The sequence below is a fragment of the Diadema antillarum genome, unplaced genomic scaffold, assembly GCF_040938485.1.
Source record: "Diadema antillarum isolate AM-2024a unplaced genomic scaffold, OU_Dant_1.0 seq00000244_RagTag, whole genome shotgun sequence".
In the NCBI taxonomy this organism is placed as follows: Eukaryota; Metazoa; Echinodermata; class Echinoidea; order Diadematoida; family Diadematidae; genus Diadema; species Diadema antillarum.
In genome coordinates, this window is record NW_027271288.1 from 395,390 (window position 1) to 414,066 (window position 18,677).

The window sequence follows — 18,677 nt, forward strand, 5'->3', positions numbered from 1 at the left end:
TTCGGAGCCTCTTTTCTCAGTTCACACTTTTCCTGAGTGTGTGCTTTCTTTCCAATATTTAGATAGGTTAGGAGAGTCCACTTGATTTGAGTTATATATCATTTTAAAGCTTAAACTCTGCTCTTTCAGAATATGCTCTTAACTAAAATTTCCTGTTTGGGGACTTTTTGTTTGTTTTGTGATGCAGGGTCACATTTGTTCAACAGTGATTATACTATACAAATGAAATGAAAATATTCACCAAAAGAATACACCTCAAACACCTCTTGTGATACAGGGCTGTAAACCTTTGAGTGAGCTTTTGGAGTGAGACACTGCAAGAAATCAAAGCAACCAATTGGAGGATGGGGTAATGTAGAATGGGGTGTCCCCCCCCCCCCCCTTTTCCACCATAGGGAGCTTTGACAAGTTTACATTTTGATTGGTGTAAACTGTTGTATACTTTAGTCATGACTTCAATGCAATAGAGCAGGTGCCAGGGAAATCTCGAAACCTTTGGCTTGGGCATATCAAATGTTCAGAATATCAAGGTTTTGGGAGATTTTTTTTTTTCCTGCATAGTTTGGGGGTTTGGTATGAGAATTTGTTGATCCAGAGTGAGACGGTTAATACTGGGTGAATACATGAGTCTAATGCTGACTTTACGATATACATATTATGGTATTATTGTATCAATTTCTAATGAACCAACTTAACAACAAAAGAAATACTGATTTGAATGCCTGGAACTAGAGAGAAGTAAAGGTGGATAACAGTCAACTCTGTCTACAATGACTGCCGAAGGGAAACACAACATGTGATCATTATTAACACTTGCTCATGTTAGAAAACAAAGATCAAAGACATCTTGTTTATCATATGTTTGTTGTACTGTTGTCATAAATTCCATCAAAAACTGATCCATACACACTCTCTACACACCTTGCCTACACATTGCGCTCATTGCCAAACAGCATTTTATCTTTAAAGAGTTTATGGAAAGCTCCCAGCAGAGATTAGTTCAATATGCTGGCCTTTTGTAAACATCACAAAATATGCTGACTTTCAGAGAACACTAACATTATTACCCTTTGTGTACTTTGAATGCCAAACAGCACAATGAAACCCATAGCATTGTAAACACTGTCCGAAGTCCTTCAATTGGTACAAAAAGGGTTAATAAGGACTGACATACTACAATGCAGTACCTCTATGACTGGGTATTGGTTTAGTGCAAAAACAAGGTGGGACTGCTTTGTTACAAAGGTTCCTGCTTACAAAACAGCTGCTGGTCTTACAAGCTCTGCACTGACACCTGTACAGCCAAAGTCTAAAGAGGGCAGCATACAATTACTTGGCTCAAAGTCTGTCATTCAGGGTCTCACATCAGTACATAGAGTGGACCAGCCTGAGCCCCATCACTTTTTCCTATCATACATACTGAAATAAATCTTGACATAAAACTTCACAAGCAAAAAAGCCTTTCACACCTGTTAAAACTGATTTATATTGTATGGTTGATGAAGAGTGAATCCTTCTAAAAAAGGCAACTTGATTTGGAGGATGGACATGCTTTACAAAGTCAGGGGAACTACATTTATTTTGGTTTGGATTCAGGAAAGAAAAATGTTACATTTTTGAGTGGTAACAACACACTATTGAGTCTTCCTCAAAAGAGAATGAAACCCCAAAATATGTGTTGATTGTGTGAATAGAGCAATAAAATACGTACATCAGTGAAAGTTTGAGGAAAATCGGAATATCCATTCATAAAGTATGATTTTTTTTTGAAGTTTTGGTGGTCAATGAGATACATGCAGCTGTATCAGAAGACTTCTATGGATCATGACATTATATGCACTGCCATATGAAGACAATACAAAGAAAATTCAATACTTTCTAGTATAATGAACGAGCACTAGACTTACCTCTTCCAGAAAGTAAGGGGAATAATATTACCCTTGATGTATGTCAGTGACAAGTCCAGGAAATGTGTACTTTTCATATGAAATTATATTTTGGGGAATATTTTGTGGTATTATATGATTAAATGCACTAGAAGGTATTGTACAGACTATACAGTGTGAAGAGTATCTTTGTAATTAAATCTAGATAGAGTCCTTGTCAGAACTGTCAGCATTAAGAATTAACAATTTTGTATTAGGCAGTATTCTATGAGGATCATGGGGGCAACCATTGAAGGAAAAGGATGAAAAGGGAGGCAACATCAAAGAAAATAAGGAACATAGAATTCTATTGAAGAAAGAATTTCTTACTTTTATGTACCGGTATATCAACAGTCCATCTTTAACCAGAGTTTCTGTAATATATTATTAAACAACTTGAACTTGACATGATCCCTCCAACTACAGGCCCATCTCACTGACATCAGTAACCTGTAAGATGCTTGAACACATCATTCACAGTAACATCATGGACCATCTCGACATACACACCATCTTGTCAGATGTCCAGCATGGATTTCGAAAGAAGAGGTCTTGCACATCCCAGCTCACCCTAGCAATCCATGACCTTGCAAAGGGTATTGATAATAGAGAGCAGATTGATGTCATACTGCTTGACTTTTCAAAAGCATTTGACAAGGTGCCTCACTCCAGACTTCTCTACAAGCTTGATTACTACGGCATAAGGGGAACACTCCACAACTGGCTTTCTGACTTCCTCCACAACAGAACACAAAGGGTGATCCTCGAAGGTTCCATCTCGAGCTCTGTCAACGTTGCTTCAGGGGTACCCCAAGGAAGTGTCATAGGGCCATTGCTGTTCCTTCTGTTTATTAACGATTTGCCTGAGTGTCTATCCACCGACTGCACTGTGAGGTTATTTGCGGATGATTGCATGATTTATAAAACAATCAAGTCAGAAGCAGATGCCCACATATTACAGCAAAACCTTGATGCCCTACAGTGTTGGGAGACCGACTGGTTAATGCAGTTCAACCCAAACAAGTGCAAAGTGCTTCACCTCACCAACAAGAGGAAACCACTTCTTAATTCATACAACATCCATGGCCAGCCACTGGCAAACACCAACACAGCCAAATACCTTGGTATTCACATTCAGAACAACCTTAGCTGGAACCACCATATCAATCAAGTTGCCAAGAAGGCCAACTCCACCAGTGCCTTTCTTCAAAGAAACATCCATGCATGTCCAAGAAAGATCAAAGTGCTGTGCTACCTGACCCTCCTGAGACCAATCATGGAGTATGCCAGCATAATATGGGACCCTTTTACACAGGTCAATATCAACAGGTTGGAGATGGTACAACGCCGTTATGCCCGCTTTGTGTTTCAGGATCACCAACGAACAAGCAGTGTCACCGACATGCTTCATAAATTGGGCTGGCCCTCACTCCAGGAACGTAGAGCTCAAGCGAAAGTCTACATGATGTATTGTGTTATGAACTCTCATGTAGACATCCCATCCAATACAATTCTATCCACGAATCCCAGGACCCGCAGGGGCCACTCCCAGATGCTGAACATTCCTCATGCACGTACCCTCATCTACCAGAGAAGTTTTATTCCGGACACAACACGACTGTGGAACAGCCTACCAGACCAAGCCATCAATTGCACCTCTCCTTTAATGTTCAAGGAAGAGGTGAAACATCTACAGCTCCGCTAGATGGCAGGAGCAGTTTTTAGCAGCACATTTTAACTAGCACTGTACATATGTGTCTTCATGAGCAAACGTTTTGAAATGCACTGTACATGCATGGCTGCACCTAGCACCACACCAGTACGCTGATACACCACAAGGTGGCCTGTACTTTATTGAAAGAAGAAGAAGAAGAACTTTATGTGCCATGACAGTAAAACAATTATGCCTAAGTGATCTTTTTGCATCAAGTTCTACGGTGATATCAGATGAGTTTCACATATTCTAGAATGTTTAAGACGCATCATCTAGAATTGTATGACAGCATGACTTTGTGTGGACACAATACAGCAGGCACAGTATCTGCAGTGCCATCTAAAAACCCTTTTTAATGTGCCCAGGCAATGAGCTTAGCTTGCCAAGCTTTGCCATCAGCATTCAGTATATTCATTAAACTTTTTTTTTCTCCTAAACTCAATCATACATCTGTAGACTGTGCCTCAGTCCAACAGGAAGGCCATGGTGATACTTAAGGGATTAGAGGGATTCAGGTAATCTCTATTTACTCACAGTTTCTTTCAGACCTCTATGCTAATTGTTGCAGAAAGCACTTCAGCATGTGTGTAACTTGGTGCAAAAAGCTCAGTTAATCCCTTTGGTATGACATTATAATATGATATGGACTGGCCTTCAGGGGAATATTGACATTTATTGCCTTAACTAGAATTGTACTGCCAAGTTGAGGACAGGGGCAGTAAAATTCTATGAGGGCAGGTAATGTTGTACCGCCCGAGAGTAGTCGGTCCATAACATTCTGATTAAATAAGTCAGATGTATAGAGCAATCTTGAAAATACAGTGTATTGACAATGCAAAGGGGCAAAAAAAGAAGAAAAAAGGGCAACTTGTCATGCATGCACGGCAAGCCATCTTTAAATTGATAAATGCGTGAACACATGCCAAGTGGAGTCAAAAGGGGCCTGAGCTTTCGATCCTAGCAGAATCTTCATCGCAGGCAAAATGACAAGCAAGCAGGGAAAGCAATCACACAAGGACTTCACACAACAAGAACAGTCCGGAACAGGCTGGGTACACAGAACAAAGAAAACAAAGGGGAGGGTGGGAGGTCACAGGCAAGGAGCCCAACAGGTAAGGGGAGGGGGATTAGAGCAGGAGGGTGGACAGACAAAAGGCAGAGGAGGGAGGACAGATAAAAGGCAGAGGAGGGTAGGTAATGATCATGAGGATCATGGGGGCAACCACTGAAGGAAAACGATGAAAAGGGAGGCAACATCAAAGAAGATAAGGAACACCAGAGGGATAAAGAAAGGGAAATTCCTGTTAACTTTCATCAGAGGGCAATACTGTAATTAAAAAAACGAGGAATATCCATGTACATTTTAATTTCGCGATTTTCGCGAGAGCCAAGATTTGCGAAATTAAAATGCACGTGAACACGCATACATGACTGTCAAAGTGGGGTAATAAGATGTAACAATTACATTGCTCAGCTGTCTGATGTGGATAATAACAAGCACTGAAATGTCCATACTGCACAATATTTCATAATTTGTGATTGTAAGCAGCACATCTTGGGAAACCTCACTCCTCTTCATAATGTAACATTACATGACCAATGCAAAATGGAGGAATTCTCCATGGTAGCCACGGAAACGTGCTCTCCGAGTGGTGAAAAATACTCGGCAATGCTGTGAAACAATTTTGTTCATCAAAATCAAACTAAGCAGAGGTTGACATCCACTTAAGCACACACCACCTAAAGGACTTACTGTGTGACAATAGATGACACTCATAAAACCATAAAGGAAATATTGAAGGACCTGTACACCTCTGCCAACTTACCTCGGCTATATTCAAGACACTGGTATGATCCATATTCAGCTCGGCTGGCACTGATTGGACGATGAACCTCCCGTCGTCAAGACGATGAAGACCAAAGCCATTGCCAAGGATCTTTAATTTCTTGATTGCTCTCACTATGTCATCACTGGAGATGAAGAGAGAAAAAAAAGAGGAGAAAAAAAGAAGACAAATATTAGGAGTTATGATGAAAAATTTCCAGCATCAACAAGAAACTGCAAAATAAGATTAAAGCTGTTTTTGTCCAGTTTCAAAAAGCCAGAGCCCTGATCAAGAAAGGAGTGGTTGTGTCTCAAAGGATAAGATGACTGTCAATCAAAAGGTCCCAAGTTTCAGTCCTCTGACTGCAGCAGTTGTTCCCTAAGGCAGGGCTGCACACTAACCCATTTCTTCTACTGGTACCCAAGTTTTCAATTTTTTACTGGTTAAGTCCTGAAAAAGTTACTGGTCCGACTGTGATTTTTACTGGTTAGGACCAGTGCCAGTGTGCAGCATTACCCAATGCAATGCACTTTATCCCCATTTATACCTAGTTCAGTGCTTCTCAACCAGTGGGCCACAAAGCTCTTGCAGGTAAAATTTTCACTTATTGGAGACGACAGCCTTTTTCGCAGCATGAAATTTTTTGCGAATTGCCACTGGCACTCGATGCATATAGTGTAGGCAAGAACTTTTGCATGCAATTTAATTTTGCAAATCTTGTCTCTCCCAAAATTAACAAAATTAAAATGCACATGAAAATTTCTGGGTTTACAGTACTGACCTTGTGGTTGCTTGCTTACAAGCATTTATTGCTTCCTTAGTGGTTACAATAATAACAAGAGACCCGCGGGTCTAGCGCTCACCTGAGTATCGCAAGTTCACCTTTCACGCAGTCACTAATCTAAATTATTCACAGCTCTACCAAAATTTGACCAGGCATTCTGAAGTAGAAGATGAAAATGTACAATAAGGGCCAAAATTTTTAAAGATTCCTTAATTTGGGGAATTGGGGGCCCCCTGGGGCCCTCTGGGTGGGGCATGGTGCCCATTTTGATAAATTGAGATCCTGACCCCCTAAGGATGCTACCTGCCAAGTTTGACGAAAATCTATCATGAGGTTTTCAGGAAGAAGATGACAATGTACGATTCAGGCCCCCATCTGGACCTTCCTAACCAACCCCCCCCCCCCCCACCCCTGCCCCCAAGAGGGGCACCCCTGGATCTTCTATGAACAAACTCGAAACTACAGTCATTAATGTACTCACTCATAGTATTATCTTAGCTGTATAACTTCTGATTCTAGAGAAAATTTTTAACGATTCCTTCATTTGGGGGGTTTGGGCCCCCCTGGGGGCCCCCTGGGTGGGACATGGTGCCCATTTTAACAAATTGAGATCCTAACCCCTTAGGGATGCTACCTGCCAAGTTTGGTGAAAATGGGTCATGGGGTTCTAAAAAAGAAGATAAAAATGTACAATTTAGGCCCCATTAGGACCCCTCCTCACCTCCCTCCCCTGGGTCCCAAGGGGGGCACCCCTGATTCTGCCATGAACAAACTTGAAACTGCAGTCATCAATGTACTAACTCATAGTATTAACTTAGCTCCATCACTTCTGGTTCTAGAGAAGAAGATTTTTAAAGATTCCTTAATTTTGGAGGATTTGGGCCCCCTGGGGGTCCCCTGGGGGCCCCCTGGGTGGGGCATGGTGCCCATTTTAACAAATTGAGATCCTAACCCCCTAGGGATGCTACCTGCCAAGTTTGGTGAAAATGGGTCATGGGGTTCTCAAGAAGAAGATGAAAATGTACAATTTAGGCCCCATTAGAACCCCTCCCCACCCCCCTCCCCTGGGTCCCAAGGGGGGCATCCCTGATTCTGCCATGAACAAACTTGAAACTACAGTCATCAATGAACTAACTCATAGTATTAACTTAGCTCTATCACTTCTGGTTCTAGAGAAGAAGATTTTTAAAGATTCCTTAATTTTGGGGGGTTTGGGCCCCCCTGGGGGCCCCCTGGGTGGGTCATGGTGCCCATTTTAACAAATTGAGTTCCTAACCCCCTAGGGATGCTACCTGCCAAGTTTGATGAAAATCGGTCTTGGGGTTTTCAAGAAGAAGATGAAAATGTAAAAAGTTTACGCACGACGCACGACGGACGACGGACGACGGACGACGGACGACGGACGACGGACGACGGACGACGGACGACGGACGACGGACGACGGACGACGGACGACGCACGACGCACGACGCACGACGGACGCCGGACGAAGGGCGATCGCAATAGCTCACTTGAGCCTTTGGCTCAGGTGAGCTAAAAACAGAACATAAGCAAACAGAGAAAATGATCTAAACAATGTATTTGCAATTGATAATAATACTAATCATCATAATTCAAACAAACCACAAAGCTTGCTGTGATGTGGGTAAAAAAGGTCTTGAATCATTATTACCTGTGCCAAGTAGGCTATGTTTTATTCAACATTGTTTTGTTTGTCTGCCTGTCTGTTTTTATTTGTTTGTTTGTTTGTTTGTTTGTTCTTTTGTCTGTTTGCAAAATATCTCACAGAATTATGAACATCTTTGGTTGAAATTTTCTGGAAAAATGTATTGTGACACAAGGAACAGATGATTAAATTTTGGTACTGATCCAGATCACTGTCTGGGTTCAGGAATCTTTTTTGAATTTTTTGAAGGATTCTTTATCACTGGGAAATGGGGCCTTTATTAGCATAAGAGTATACATGGGTGGAAATGATTAGATAGGCGGAGGTCTGCACTTTCCAAATGCTTTTCTGGTTTATCAATATCATATCGTAGAATAAATAGCTCATGATGGACTTTGAAGGCAAGAAAAAACACGCATTGCTGCACACCACTAGGAGGTGCCTTCATATCAAAAGTACAATTTACGAAGGCATGGATAATCATTAAATTCACTTCCCACAGTCGTTTGCTTTGTCTGAACAAGCAAATATTTGCTTATCTGATGAAGTAAGCGTCCTTTCTATTGATGTTGGACAATTTGCTTCCAGGCGCCAAATTTAATATCATAGCAAGCTAATATATGATCACGCATGCAATGTTTGCTATATTATGGCCAGTGACGTAAGAAGAAGCCTCACAATCCACAAAATCAAATCACAAGTATAGAGCCTTTGCGGGTCATGTCAACAAAGAATGCCGCTGGGCAGTCGCTCATCTATTATGCAGGTCACAAACGCACCTTTCAGGCTCCTGTAACAATCAAATAGATACTGCATCAGCTTATTAGGCCCCTAGCATGCACAGAGAATTGAAACACGCTGGTCTGTTTGCCACACCATTGGAATGAAGAGATCCATCATTCTCAGGGGCACCAATCACAAGCATAGTTTTTTTTTTTCTCTCTTTTTTTTTTTGTCTCAATTTGCATCATGTTTGTTCTTCATGACTGCTACAGTCCCTGCGTTCACATTTAGTCCCCAAGATCCGTAGCGCTGTGGGATTTTCTCATTGGAAAACTCAATGTGAACACTCATTGGGACTTTTTCCTCCCCCCCCCCCCCCCCCACACCAATGGGGTATGGGGAGAGTGACCTTCGGTCATAATTTATAGCACCCAGCTGTAGTCATCAAATATGTGCATGAGTGTGAAGTCTGATTTCAAGTGAAGTGCTAAGGCTCACCCCAGGCCCCAATTTCTCACTCCCATCCCCCTCCCCCACCCCCCTCCTAGCTGGAGACAGTCAAGATACCAGTGTGTGGATGGTCAGTTGTAAAAAAGATAAAATCTCTGAGGACTGTCCCTGTGATGCAGGGTGTAATAGCAATGGTGTCTAATGTAAACATGTTTTTTTGTTTTTTTTTAATACTAAATTGACTTGACTTCAACTGAATTGAAATTGAATTGAATCTACACAAATTACGCCCAGTTCATGCTTAGATGTGGCACAACGATATACAATTGTACCTGGTACCTTTCACTCCAGCGCCATCTCTAGCCACACTGTGCACAGTCAGTAGGCCTACATCTTTAAGGCCAAGTAAAAGGCAAACGCTGACCATTTTTTATTTTCATACCTACTGTATCTGATGTAAAGATCTAGCATATATCTTACCCCATCTATGTTAACCCTGCAATTCACTACTTCAGCAGCAATAGGAAAAAATATTGCAAAAGTAGGAATTTCACCCGCATCATATACATCACTATTTGCTGGTATTCAAAAAAGAAAAAGAAAAAAAGCAAACCCAACAATAGAATTTCAAGGGTGAATAAAGCTTCAATCTTCTTTCCTAAATCCAGGTACACAATGTATAGTTGATAGGTATGTTAGTAGGAGCAGTAGTAATTGTTGTACTAGGTGTAAGATCAATATCAGCAGTTATAAAAGCAGAAATGGAAGTAGAAGTAGTAGTAGTAGTTGCAGTGTATAGTGGTGGTACTGCTGTAAATGTGGCATGTTTTCCAGGTGTGGAACATTTCTTTTTTTTATTAGACAAAGTAAGAGCATTAAAAATTTGAGAAGATATCAAGATGTGTGCAGAAATACTGCAGCAAATTTACTTACAATGTGCACTAAAAAAAGCCCAATGCAAGACATCAGTCAATTGAAAGTTTCAATTTCTTCAGGAATAGCAACATTGTTAGTAGCTGCAGCAGCAGCAGTAGTAGTAGCAGTGTCAGTGGTATCAGTAGCAGAGTAGTTGAAACAGAAGTGGTAGTATTGTCATGATTACGGTATTATATATTCAATGTTTCTTAACCCTTTAGCAACTGAAGATTCGGTATTTATATAACAGAATATGATTCCCTAGAAGGTACAACAAAATTCTCTCATTTCAACAACTTTCTAAATGATGCACACTAGGGCACTGAATGTTTATTTTTGTCTATTCTTAAGTTATGTTTATTTGAAAGCCTATTAAGAGTTTACCAAGTGAATGGTGTGTCACGGAAATAATTTTGACATACTTATGTTGACCTTTAACCTCTTTCAAATTATACAATCATGTATACGATATGAAACAATTTAACCCTAAAAGGGCCGGGGGGGGGGGGGGGGTGTATCACCCCCCCCCCCACATTTTCCGCGACCATTCTGCCGCACAATTTTTTTTTACCTCGCCGCTCGCTGACTTTTTATTTTCAAGTCTCGCACATCTTATGACACCATTTTTGCGAAAATCGGACATACAGTTACGATGCTGCACGACCTTTTATACATGCTTGTCAGACCGAAAATGACTAAAAAATGTGATTTTGTGTACAAAGTCTAAGCAAATAGAGTTTTCTCACCTTATTCAAAAAGATATGATTATTTTCATTTTCAATGGCTGAAATCAATTAATTAGGCTCTGTAATAAATTTTGAGGAAAAAAAAATGAAAAAACAAAAGGTCGTAAAAAAAACAAACAAAAGATGTACATTGTTAGGAATGTTACAAGGAATAATGTCACCAAAAATTACATGTAGGATGCCATTAGCTTTATTTTCTGAATTAGAGCAAAATTTATGATTTCATGCATATAAATAAATATGAAATATAAAAAATAAAAAATTACATTTTTTCTTTTATAGGTTGGTAGATTACGTGACAAGTAATGTATGTGCCATTTTCAGGGCGATTGCATGATCGAGGGCCGAGATCTTGGGGGGGTTGAATCAACCCTCTCCCGGCCATAGAACAGGCCAAAAAGCCCAGCCTGGTTAGGGTTAAAACTATCATCAACAACAACAACAACAACAACAACAACAACAACAACAACAACAACAACAACAACAACAACAACAACAACAATGGATGTGCAGTTTCAGTCATTTTAGGGAGTAATAGGACGGGTGGTTTAGGGCATTTCAGTGCCCAATGGGTTAAGACTGAAGCCAAGGCTAGCCACTATACATCCTGAGCCCAGTACTTACAGACTGACATCCTGCGCTTGCCGTGATTTGCCCCTGGTCATCCGCACTTTGTGATGGAGTTCTTCCAAGCTCAAGAGACCACCATTGCGGTGCTGCGTGGCCAGGCACACCTCAATGATCTGGACACCAATTTCATAGTAGAAGTCCCCAACGCCAAGCATTTCAGACCAGAAACCTTTGCCAGCTGAGTGAGGATATGATAAGTTTAAAGTGATTTGTGTTAAACATCCTCAAAAGTGGCTTTAGACAATGTGTGTGTTGATAGAGAGGGATACATATAAGGGTTATTTTTTGTTTGTTTGTTTTTGCAAGAGCAATAAGTAACTTAACACTATTCTGAGATCTCCCAACACATTTATTGAATTATATTCTGTGCTTCAAAAAAACCAAGCTGATAAATTGTGAATACAGCTGGTCATGTACTGCATTAATGTGCTATATAAAATGCTATGACGTGCACATTGTGAAGCACTTAGGCCTACACTGTGGCTGGCCTACTGCATGTGTGCACTTGCACACAAGTAATAAAGCATAATTGCTTGAAAGATTTCTACCACATGTCACTGATATTCGCATACCATGAAATAATCATTTACTATGTATCTATTCATCCGTCTCATTCAAAGAGGGTAACCGCATCAGTGGTTGTACACTGTTGTTCTTGGTGGCCCTGTATCAAAATACATCACATAACTAAAACATGAAAATTTCTGCTATGTATTATGGAAACTGATCATTCAAGCCTTTACAGATTAATCTACATCAATGGGAGAAATTCCCATCTGCCCTCAATAGCAGTCCAGTTTACCTGTGTAAATACATAGCTTGTGTAAATATGGGAATCTACTCCCGAAACAGTTCTTGCCATTCTTCTGTGTAATTTCCCCAATATTTCTCCATTTGTTTTCATCACAATATCAAAACATGTTCTTAAAAATGTGATTTTTAACTTTTGATGTATACAATTTGTACCTGCAATCATCTAAATGGATAACTGGCTTGGTTATGTATATTTAACATTTTCTTGAATAAAGAAATGATTCAATCAAAGTAACTCACAAGCGAGGGGGTCTACACCGATAGTGGCACACATGTCCTGGAACTGCATCCTGAACTCCGGGTTCTTCTTGATCTCTGACTTGTGGTTGGCAGCAAACTCCTCCAAGTTGGTGCGGAAGACCTCCAGCTGACGACTCATCTGGTTCAGTTGGTCTTGCGCAATCTCAGACCCTTTGTCTTTGTACTTAGCCTACAGGCGATGGAAAGTGGTTAGAAGATGCCTCAAAAACAGGATATCAAACAAGCATGCTTACATCCATGTGCATGATATGTTAATTATCAAAACTAGATGGCATTTAGTCATTAAAAAAAAATACAATTCCCTGAAAGTACTGCAACTGGTAACAAATAATGTAAAAATTGTGATGATTTTAATTTTTTACAATTGCCTTTTTACCCCACTCAAAAAAAAAAGAGAAAAATGTATGGGATGGATTCCGTTAATTTATCCAATACAATTCCCTGAAAGTACTGCACCTGGTAACAAATAATGCAAAAATTGTGATGATTTTAATTTTTTACAATTGCCTACAAACTGTATTTACCCCACTCAAAAAAAAAGAGAGAGAAAAATGTAAGGGATGGATTCTGTTAATTTATCCAATATTATGCAATTAGACACTGTAACCCTCTTCATGCCGCAAAGCTAAAAAAAAAAAATGTATCCTACTGGAAACATTTTGTGCTCTCCAATAAAATAGAAAAGATTGATAAACATAAAGAATGTTTCAATTTACTTTAACAATCTTTCAAAACCCACATTAGGTTGGAAAGAAAATGTGCAGTAAATTTTATTCTTTGTTGCCAAAAGTATTGTTTCCTACATTATCTTTACATCCTCTTGAGTTGCCATGTGTGGGGTAAACTGGCTGGAAGAGTTTTATACATACAACCTGTACCATCCATCAAAAGGAAAATTTTGAAAGTTATCACTTCTACTTAGGATAAGCTCAGGTTTAGACTTCTGAACTGTAATTTACTGATGAGATTTTGAGTTAAAGGAAGTTGTTGAATGAAACATTTAGTTACTGAATCTGTGGCCCCATGGGATAAATCGCTGTCATTCCTGGAGCAAACATTCTATGCATTGAATCTTGACTCAACTTCCCTTTCATACACCATCCCCCACCCCCACCCCCAACCCCCACTCCTCCCCCCCCCAAAAAAAAAGTTCTCCGCATCTGTTCAAGGTCATCTAAAGATTGTGTATACTGAGAGTACTGATTACATCACTACAAAAGACTGTTCCAAGTTTTTCTTTCATTTAAGTTCACACAGGTAGCACCTCAATGTCTTGATCCTCACAATATCATATCGACATTGTACATTGTGTCCTTATCATAATGCTCCCCCCCCCAAAAAAAAAAAAAAATACCACACCCAATTTGATTTATTACTTAACCCCCATCAAGTGTGTCCCCCTCTTAGAATGTTGAAGTAGAGCAAGAAATACACAAATGAAAGCAGTATATAATTTGCAATAAGAACCTGGGCTGGATATGACATTGCATTGGCTACAGCAGTGTGGGAAACCCGCTCACGAGGACTGCCCCCCAGTACGAGCACTGCCCCGCCTCATGAGGCCCCCCCCCCCCCATTCACTTTTTATTCATCTCACATCTGACGTATAGATTGTTGCAACTTTGCACGGTGATTTTTTGTTACACACACATGCCCACTATCCATGATGAAAAGAAGAAAAAATTCTGTCTGTTTTTTTTTTCTTTCAAAAATCGAGTTTTAATCAACTGACGCAGAGCGACCCATCAAAACACAGGCACCAGCGTCTTCGCACAATGCAAGACTGTCGCACCTAGCGGCCTGATCCGACTAAATATTTTTGGTGCCTTTTTCTGCGGCTCTCACCTCTCCGCACACGAATCAGCCTTGTGAAGCTGAAGTCTGACATCTTTTTTGCAAAAATTCGTAATGAGGGGGGAGGGCAGTCCTCGTGAGCGGGTTTCCCGGACTGACACTGACAGGGAAGAGGGAAGGGCAGAGTATTCAACCTGCTACTTTGGACTTTGGTAGACTTTTGTGCTCAGGGAGTCAGGCCCAGGGTCTTACTCTTACACTGTAATACATAGTGAAAAAAAAGGCAGTGTAATTTATACAACCACACGCGTGTTTCTTTACCATCCAGCCACACGCACATGATTGAGTAACCATGACCCGAGCTGAGTCGCTGGATACAGCCACGTTGTATACTGAACATATCTAGATACATAAATTTACAGAGAAGCTGGCCCCATCGCTGTATTTATGGGAAGCCCGCTGTGTCTCACCTTCCTGGCCCACATCATCATGCAGTGCATGACTACGACTCGTACGAGGCCGTGAGGACATCACATCTAAAAATTAACCTCATTTTCATAAACAGAGACTAGAGTAAAATATCCCGTTTGCAGCAGTTTAAGCATTGTTAAGGGTTTTTCCAACTTGTGAACAAATCAGGCAAATTATTTTCAACCATTTCATGATCATAGACAAGATTATTCATTAACGCAATTGTTTTCATAAAAGAAATTTACCATTGACCAACGCAGTTTTCATGATTTACCAGGGCAAAACCCGGCACAATTTTCGCCAATAAGGGCGATATATGCGACGTAGTATTTCTGCTTGCGGCACGATGTACAATCCCTATGCAATACGCGCGTGCTCCGCGATCTTTACTAACTTTAGGTGAACGCCTTCACATGTCTCGCAAACATTGCGTAAGCCCCAATTCCCATTGCGAAAGCATGTGAAAATAGCGGGCGCACATGCATTGGCCGCAAACAAGATCGCAATTCTGGCGGTGTTGGTGATGTCTTTCTCGTGTTTTTCTGAATTTTTTCGATGGTAACATCCACTTTCCAAACAAAAATGGCGGCCCACATCGGCTCGCGAAAGTTCTATTTTATGTGAGGATATGTTTTCAAAATCCATGAGCATCGGGAAAACGACAAAAAATCAAGTTTCTTGGACCATTATTTCTTAATTGTTATGTTAAGAAGTACCGGTACCGAAAATTTTATTTTGGATGCGATATGCTGTCATTTAGGAGAGAAAATTTCACTTTCGTCAGAGATCGTGCCCATTTTATCGGTTGGTTTTTGTTGATTGATAGTGTGTTGGTATACCAGGTATGTGTAGTGTGCATGTAACAGTGCAATGCTGTTCTTAGCGGTATATTATTGTGTATATTGTACCTGCCGCCAACGGCTGCACGGCCGCTTACTACCGCAGTCACTCTACTACTACTCTTCTCATCTAAACAACTCTATTTTCCTGAAATCTTTTTTTCCCCCACTCCATTCTCACATCTCACTGTTTTATAATACCGGTACCCCATTTTAATATGCATTTAGAGTCCCCCCAAACATGGCACATCCTCAAGAGGGTGAGCCATGTTTACCTCAGATGACTGGAACTCTACATTGTACAACGGTTTACGCTCGCGCTTCTATCTAACTAGATCTAGTTCTAGACTACGCTAAGCTACTACGAGAAGTTCAACCCATACCCCATACAGTTTATGACTAACACGCACAGCAATGATATGGGACTACACCGGGACCTCCCTACTCGTTGCACGGACTCTTTAATTTCATGGACTGATGGTATGAAATTCGCCATAGTATTATTCGTAAAATAATGACAGTGGTGTCACCTGAGCAAGTTTCTGCTTGTTTATTTTCCCGAGTCCTGCAGCTCGCCTCATTTTCGACGAATGTTAGCAATTTTCATCAACTTCTGGAAATGTACTGAATGACGATGTCTCGCCTGTAGGTAGTTGTTGTTATTGATGTTTTGATCTTTATCCTTGAACGTAGTCTTGAATTGAGTCACTCTTACATTTCCACACCATCAAACCACCACCGCATCGCGCACAAGCAATCTTCTTCTTCTTCTTCTTCTTCTTCAAGATACTCCTCAACGTTCCGTCTGGAACCAAACGAGGAGGAAAAAATTCACAAAACAAAGATAAATCAGTGTCTGGTCTTTCAGATCTAGATAGACTAACAAGGAAGTACAGGTGCCTTCTTGGAACAATTAGTTCCGCAGAGGGTTTTTTTTTTTTTTTGGCGGGGGGGGGGGGGGGGGGGGGGGAGCTCACTTTTAGCATACAATAACTGATCATCTGTATAGCGCCTTTTCTATTACTTTGAGCATGGACCCTGGGTCCATGCTTTGAGTATCTGGGTCCATGCTTTGAGTATATGAGGTACATAATAATGTTTTCTGTCTTGTGTTTGCTGAACACCATGTCAACATCGCTCCTTTGATCCTACTGAGCGATACTAGCATTTGATCCTGATGAAGATGTGATTATCCTATAATTCAAGATGGCTTGTATAATGATTCTACTTTAATGGCTTTCCAAGTACTTAGTACCTTGTTTCATAGTTCAGTTCAAATTTATCATTTTTTTTAATGTGTCATTTCTGTTTCATCTCCAAAAGGAAACTGAATGCACGTGCCAGCTCTTTTTTGAATTCTGATATCAAAAAATATTCTAGTTAAGATTTAATAGCAATATATGAGGCAATGAGGATTCCATTCTTTCATGCAGTTGTTGCTGGTGATCTATAATACCACCCTAGCATGACTCAACCTATGATGTGACTGACACAGTTTCATTAATTGAGTTTGATGAACCAAAATCATCACTTTCACTGAAAGGAAAACAAGTCCCTTGGGATGAAAGGCACTATATGTAGTTTGTTTTTTTCTAATTACTGTGCAATATTATCTGTGTGTAGAATGCTTATAGATTATGGGTATATAATTTTGTGCTGACAAAAAAAATTGTACTTGTCAGGGTGCTACCCTGTACATAACTTTTTGTTACCACTTGCCCAGTCGGGCAAGCTAATTTTCAAACTGTTGCAGAACACTTGCCCGAACATGAATTATACTTGCCCGAAAAGAAACTCTAAAGATATAAGAAATCACTTGTAAAGCCAAGGGTTTGATGAAACCCAATCATTTGAATAAACAGCACATATGGGGAGTAACAAACTTGGCTGGATAGAGTGTTGGTGTTGGATTGATGGGACTTTTTCACGGAAAGTGGTGAGAAGTAAAGATGGCTTCAAAACTTCTTGCTTGCCCAATTCGGGCAAGCATTTTGTCTCATTGTTCCAAACACTTGCCCAACTTTGATTTTCACTTGCCCCGGGCAATCGGGCAAGTGCTTATGTAGCACCCTGCTTGTGTATTTTACTAAGTAAAAAAAGAAATAAAGAAAAAAGTATCGTAGATCATGTGAAATGAGTACATGCATGTCAGAACACTTAATGGTGGCAAGCGTGTGGGCGTGTGTATGCATTTTGTACATTTAGTGGAAATGCATACACATGCAGATTAAAGGGAAGGCAAACCCAAAGAGCAATGTGGATTGAGTGAAAGCAGCAACATTAGTAGAACACATCAGTGAAAGTTTGAAGAAAATCGGACAATCGATGCAAAAGTTATGAATTTTTAAAGTTTTGGTGTTGGAACTGCTGGATGAGGAGACTACTAGAGGTTATTACGTATGAGTGGACAATAATATGAAGAAAATATAAAGGAGATTCAACAAAAATTCACTTTTCTGGCATTATGAAAGAGCACTTGACTAACCGCTTTCAGAAAGCAGGGGGAATAATTGCTACCCTTAACATATGTCAGTATCAAGTTGATGGAATTTGTAATTTTCATGAAAAATGAATTTTTGTGGAATTTTCTTTATATTTTTTTTATATTGTTGTCCACTCATACGTCATAACCTCTAGTAGTCTCCTCACCCAGCGGTTCCAACACCAAAACTTTAAAAATTCATAACTTCTGCATCGATTGTCCTCAAACTTTCACTGATGTGTTCTACGGTGTACTAATGTTGGTGCTTTCACTCAATCCACATTGCTCTTTGGGTTTGTGTTCCCTTACAGTATTACCAGCTTCATCATACCTACATCGTGCTCTCCCCCTCCCCCATCCCTCACACCAAACACCCTCCAGACCAGTACAAAGTTAGTTTGAAAAGAAAGAGTGAGATTTTCTATGCGAAATGATAACAATTCTATCCAAATCTGATGAAGATAAAGGAATATATATGATATTGCTCATTTTCATGAAGCAGCTCTTCAATGGTCCAGATGAATATGCAAATAGCGAACAGACGATGTCAGCCCCTCACAATTTGCCATTAGACAGTTAGCACATAGAATTTGGGATTTACATTTTTTTTTTTTTTTTTTTTAATGCAGTTATGCCAC

General features: G+C 40.2%; 1 protein-coding gene across 1 annotated transcript in view; it reads right to left on the reverse strand.

Moving 5' to 3' along the window:
* Nucleotides 1-16,206, reverse strand: part of LOC139729519 (vacuolar-sorting protein SNF8-like) — an 88,049-nt gene extending 71,843 nt beyond the window's left edge. The window contains exons 1-4 of the mRNA XM_071640444.1: nucleotides 16,088-16,206; nucleotides 12,433-12,622; nucleotides 11,374-11,557; nucleotides 5,466-5,610 (exon numbers count right to left, since the gene is read on the reverse strand). Of these exons, the coding sequence (XP_071496545.1) occupies nucleotides 5,466-5,610; nucleotides 11,374-11,557; nucleotides 12,433-12,622; nucleotides 16,088-16,138 (570 nt within the window). The 5' untranslated portion in view covers nucleotides 16,139-16,206. The remainder of the gene's footprint in view (nucleotides 1-5,465; nucleotides 5,611-11,373; nucleotides 11,558-12,432; nucleotides 12,623-16,087) is intronic.
* Between the last annotated feature and the right edge of the window lie 2,471 nt (nucleotides 16,207-18,677).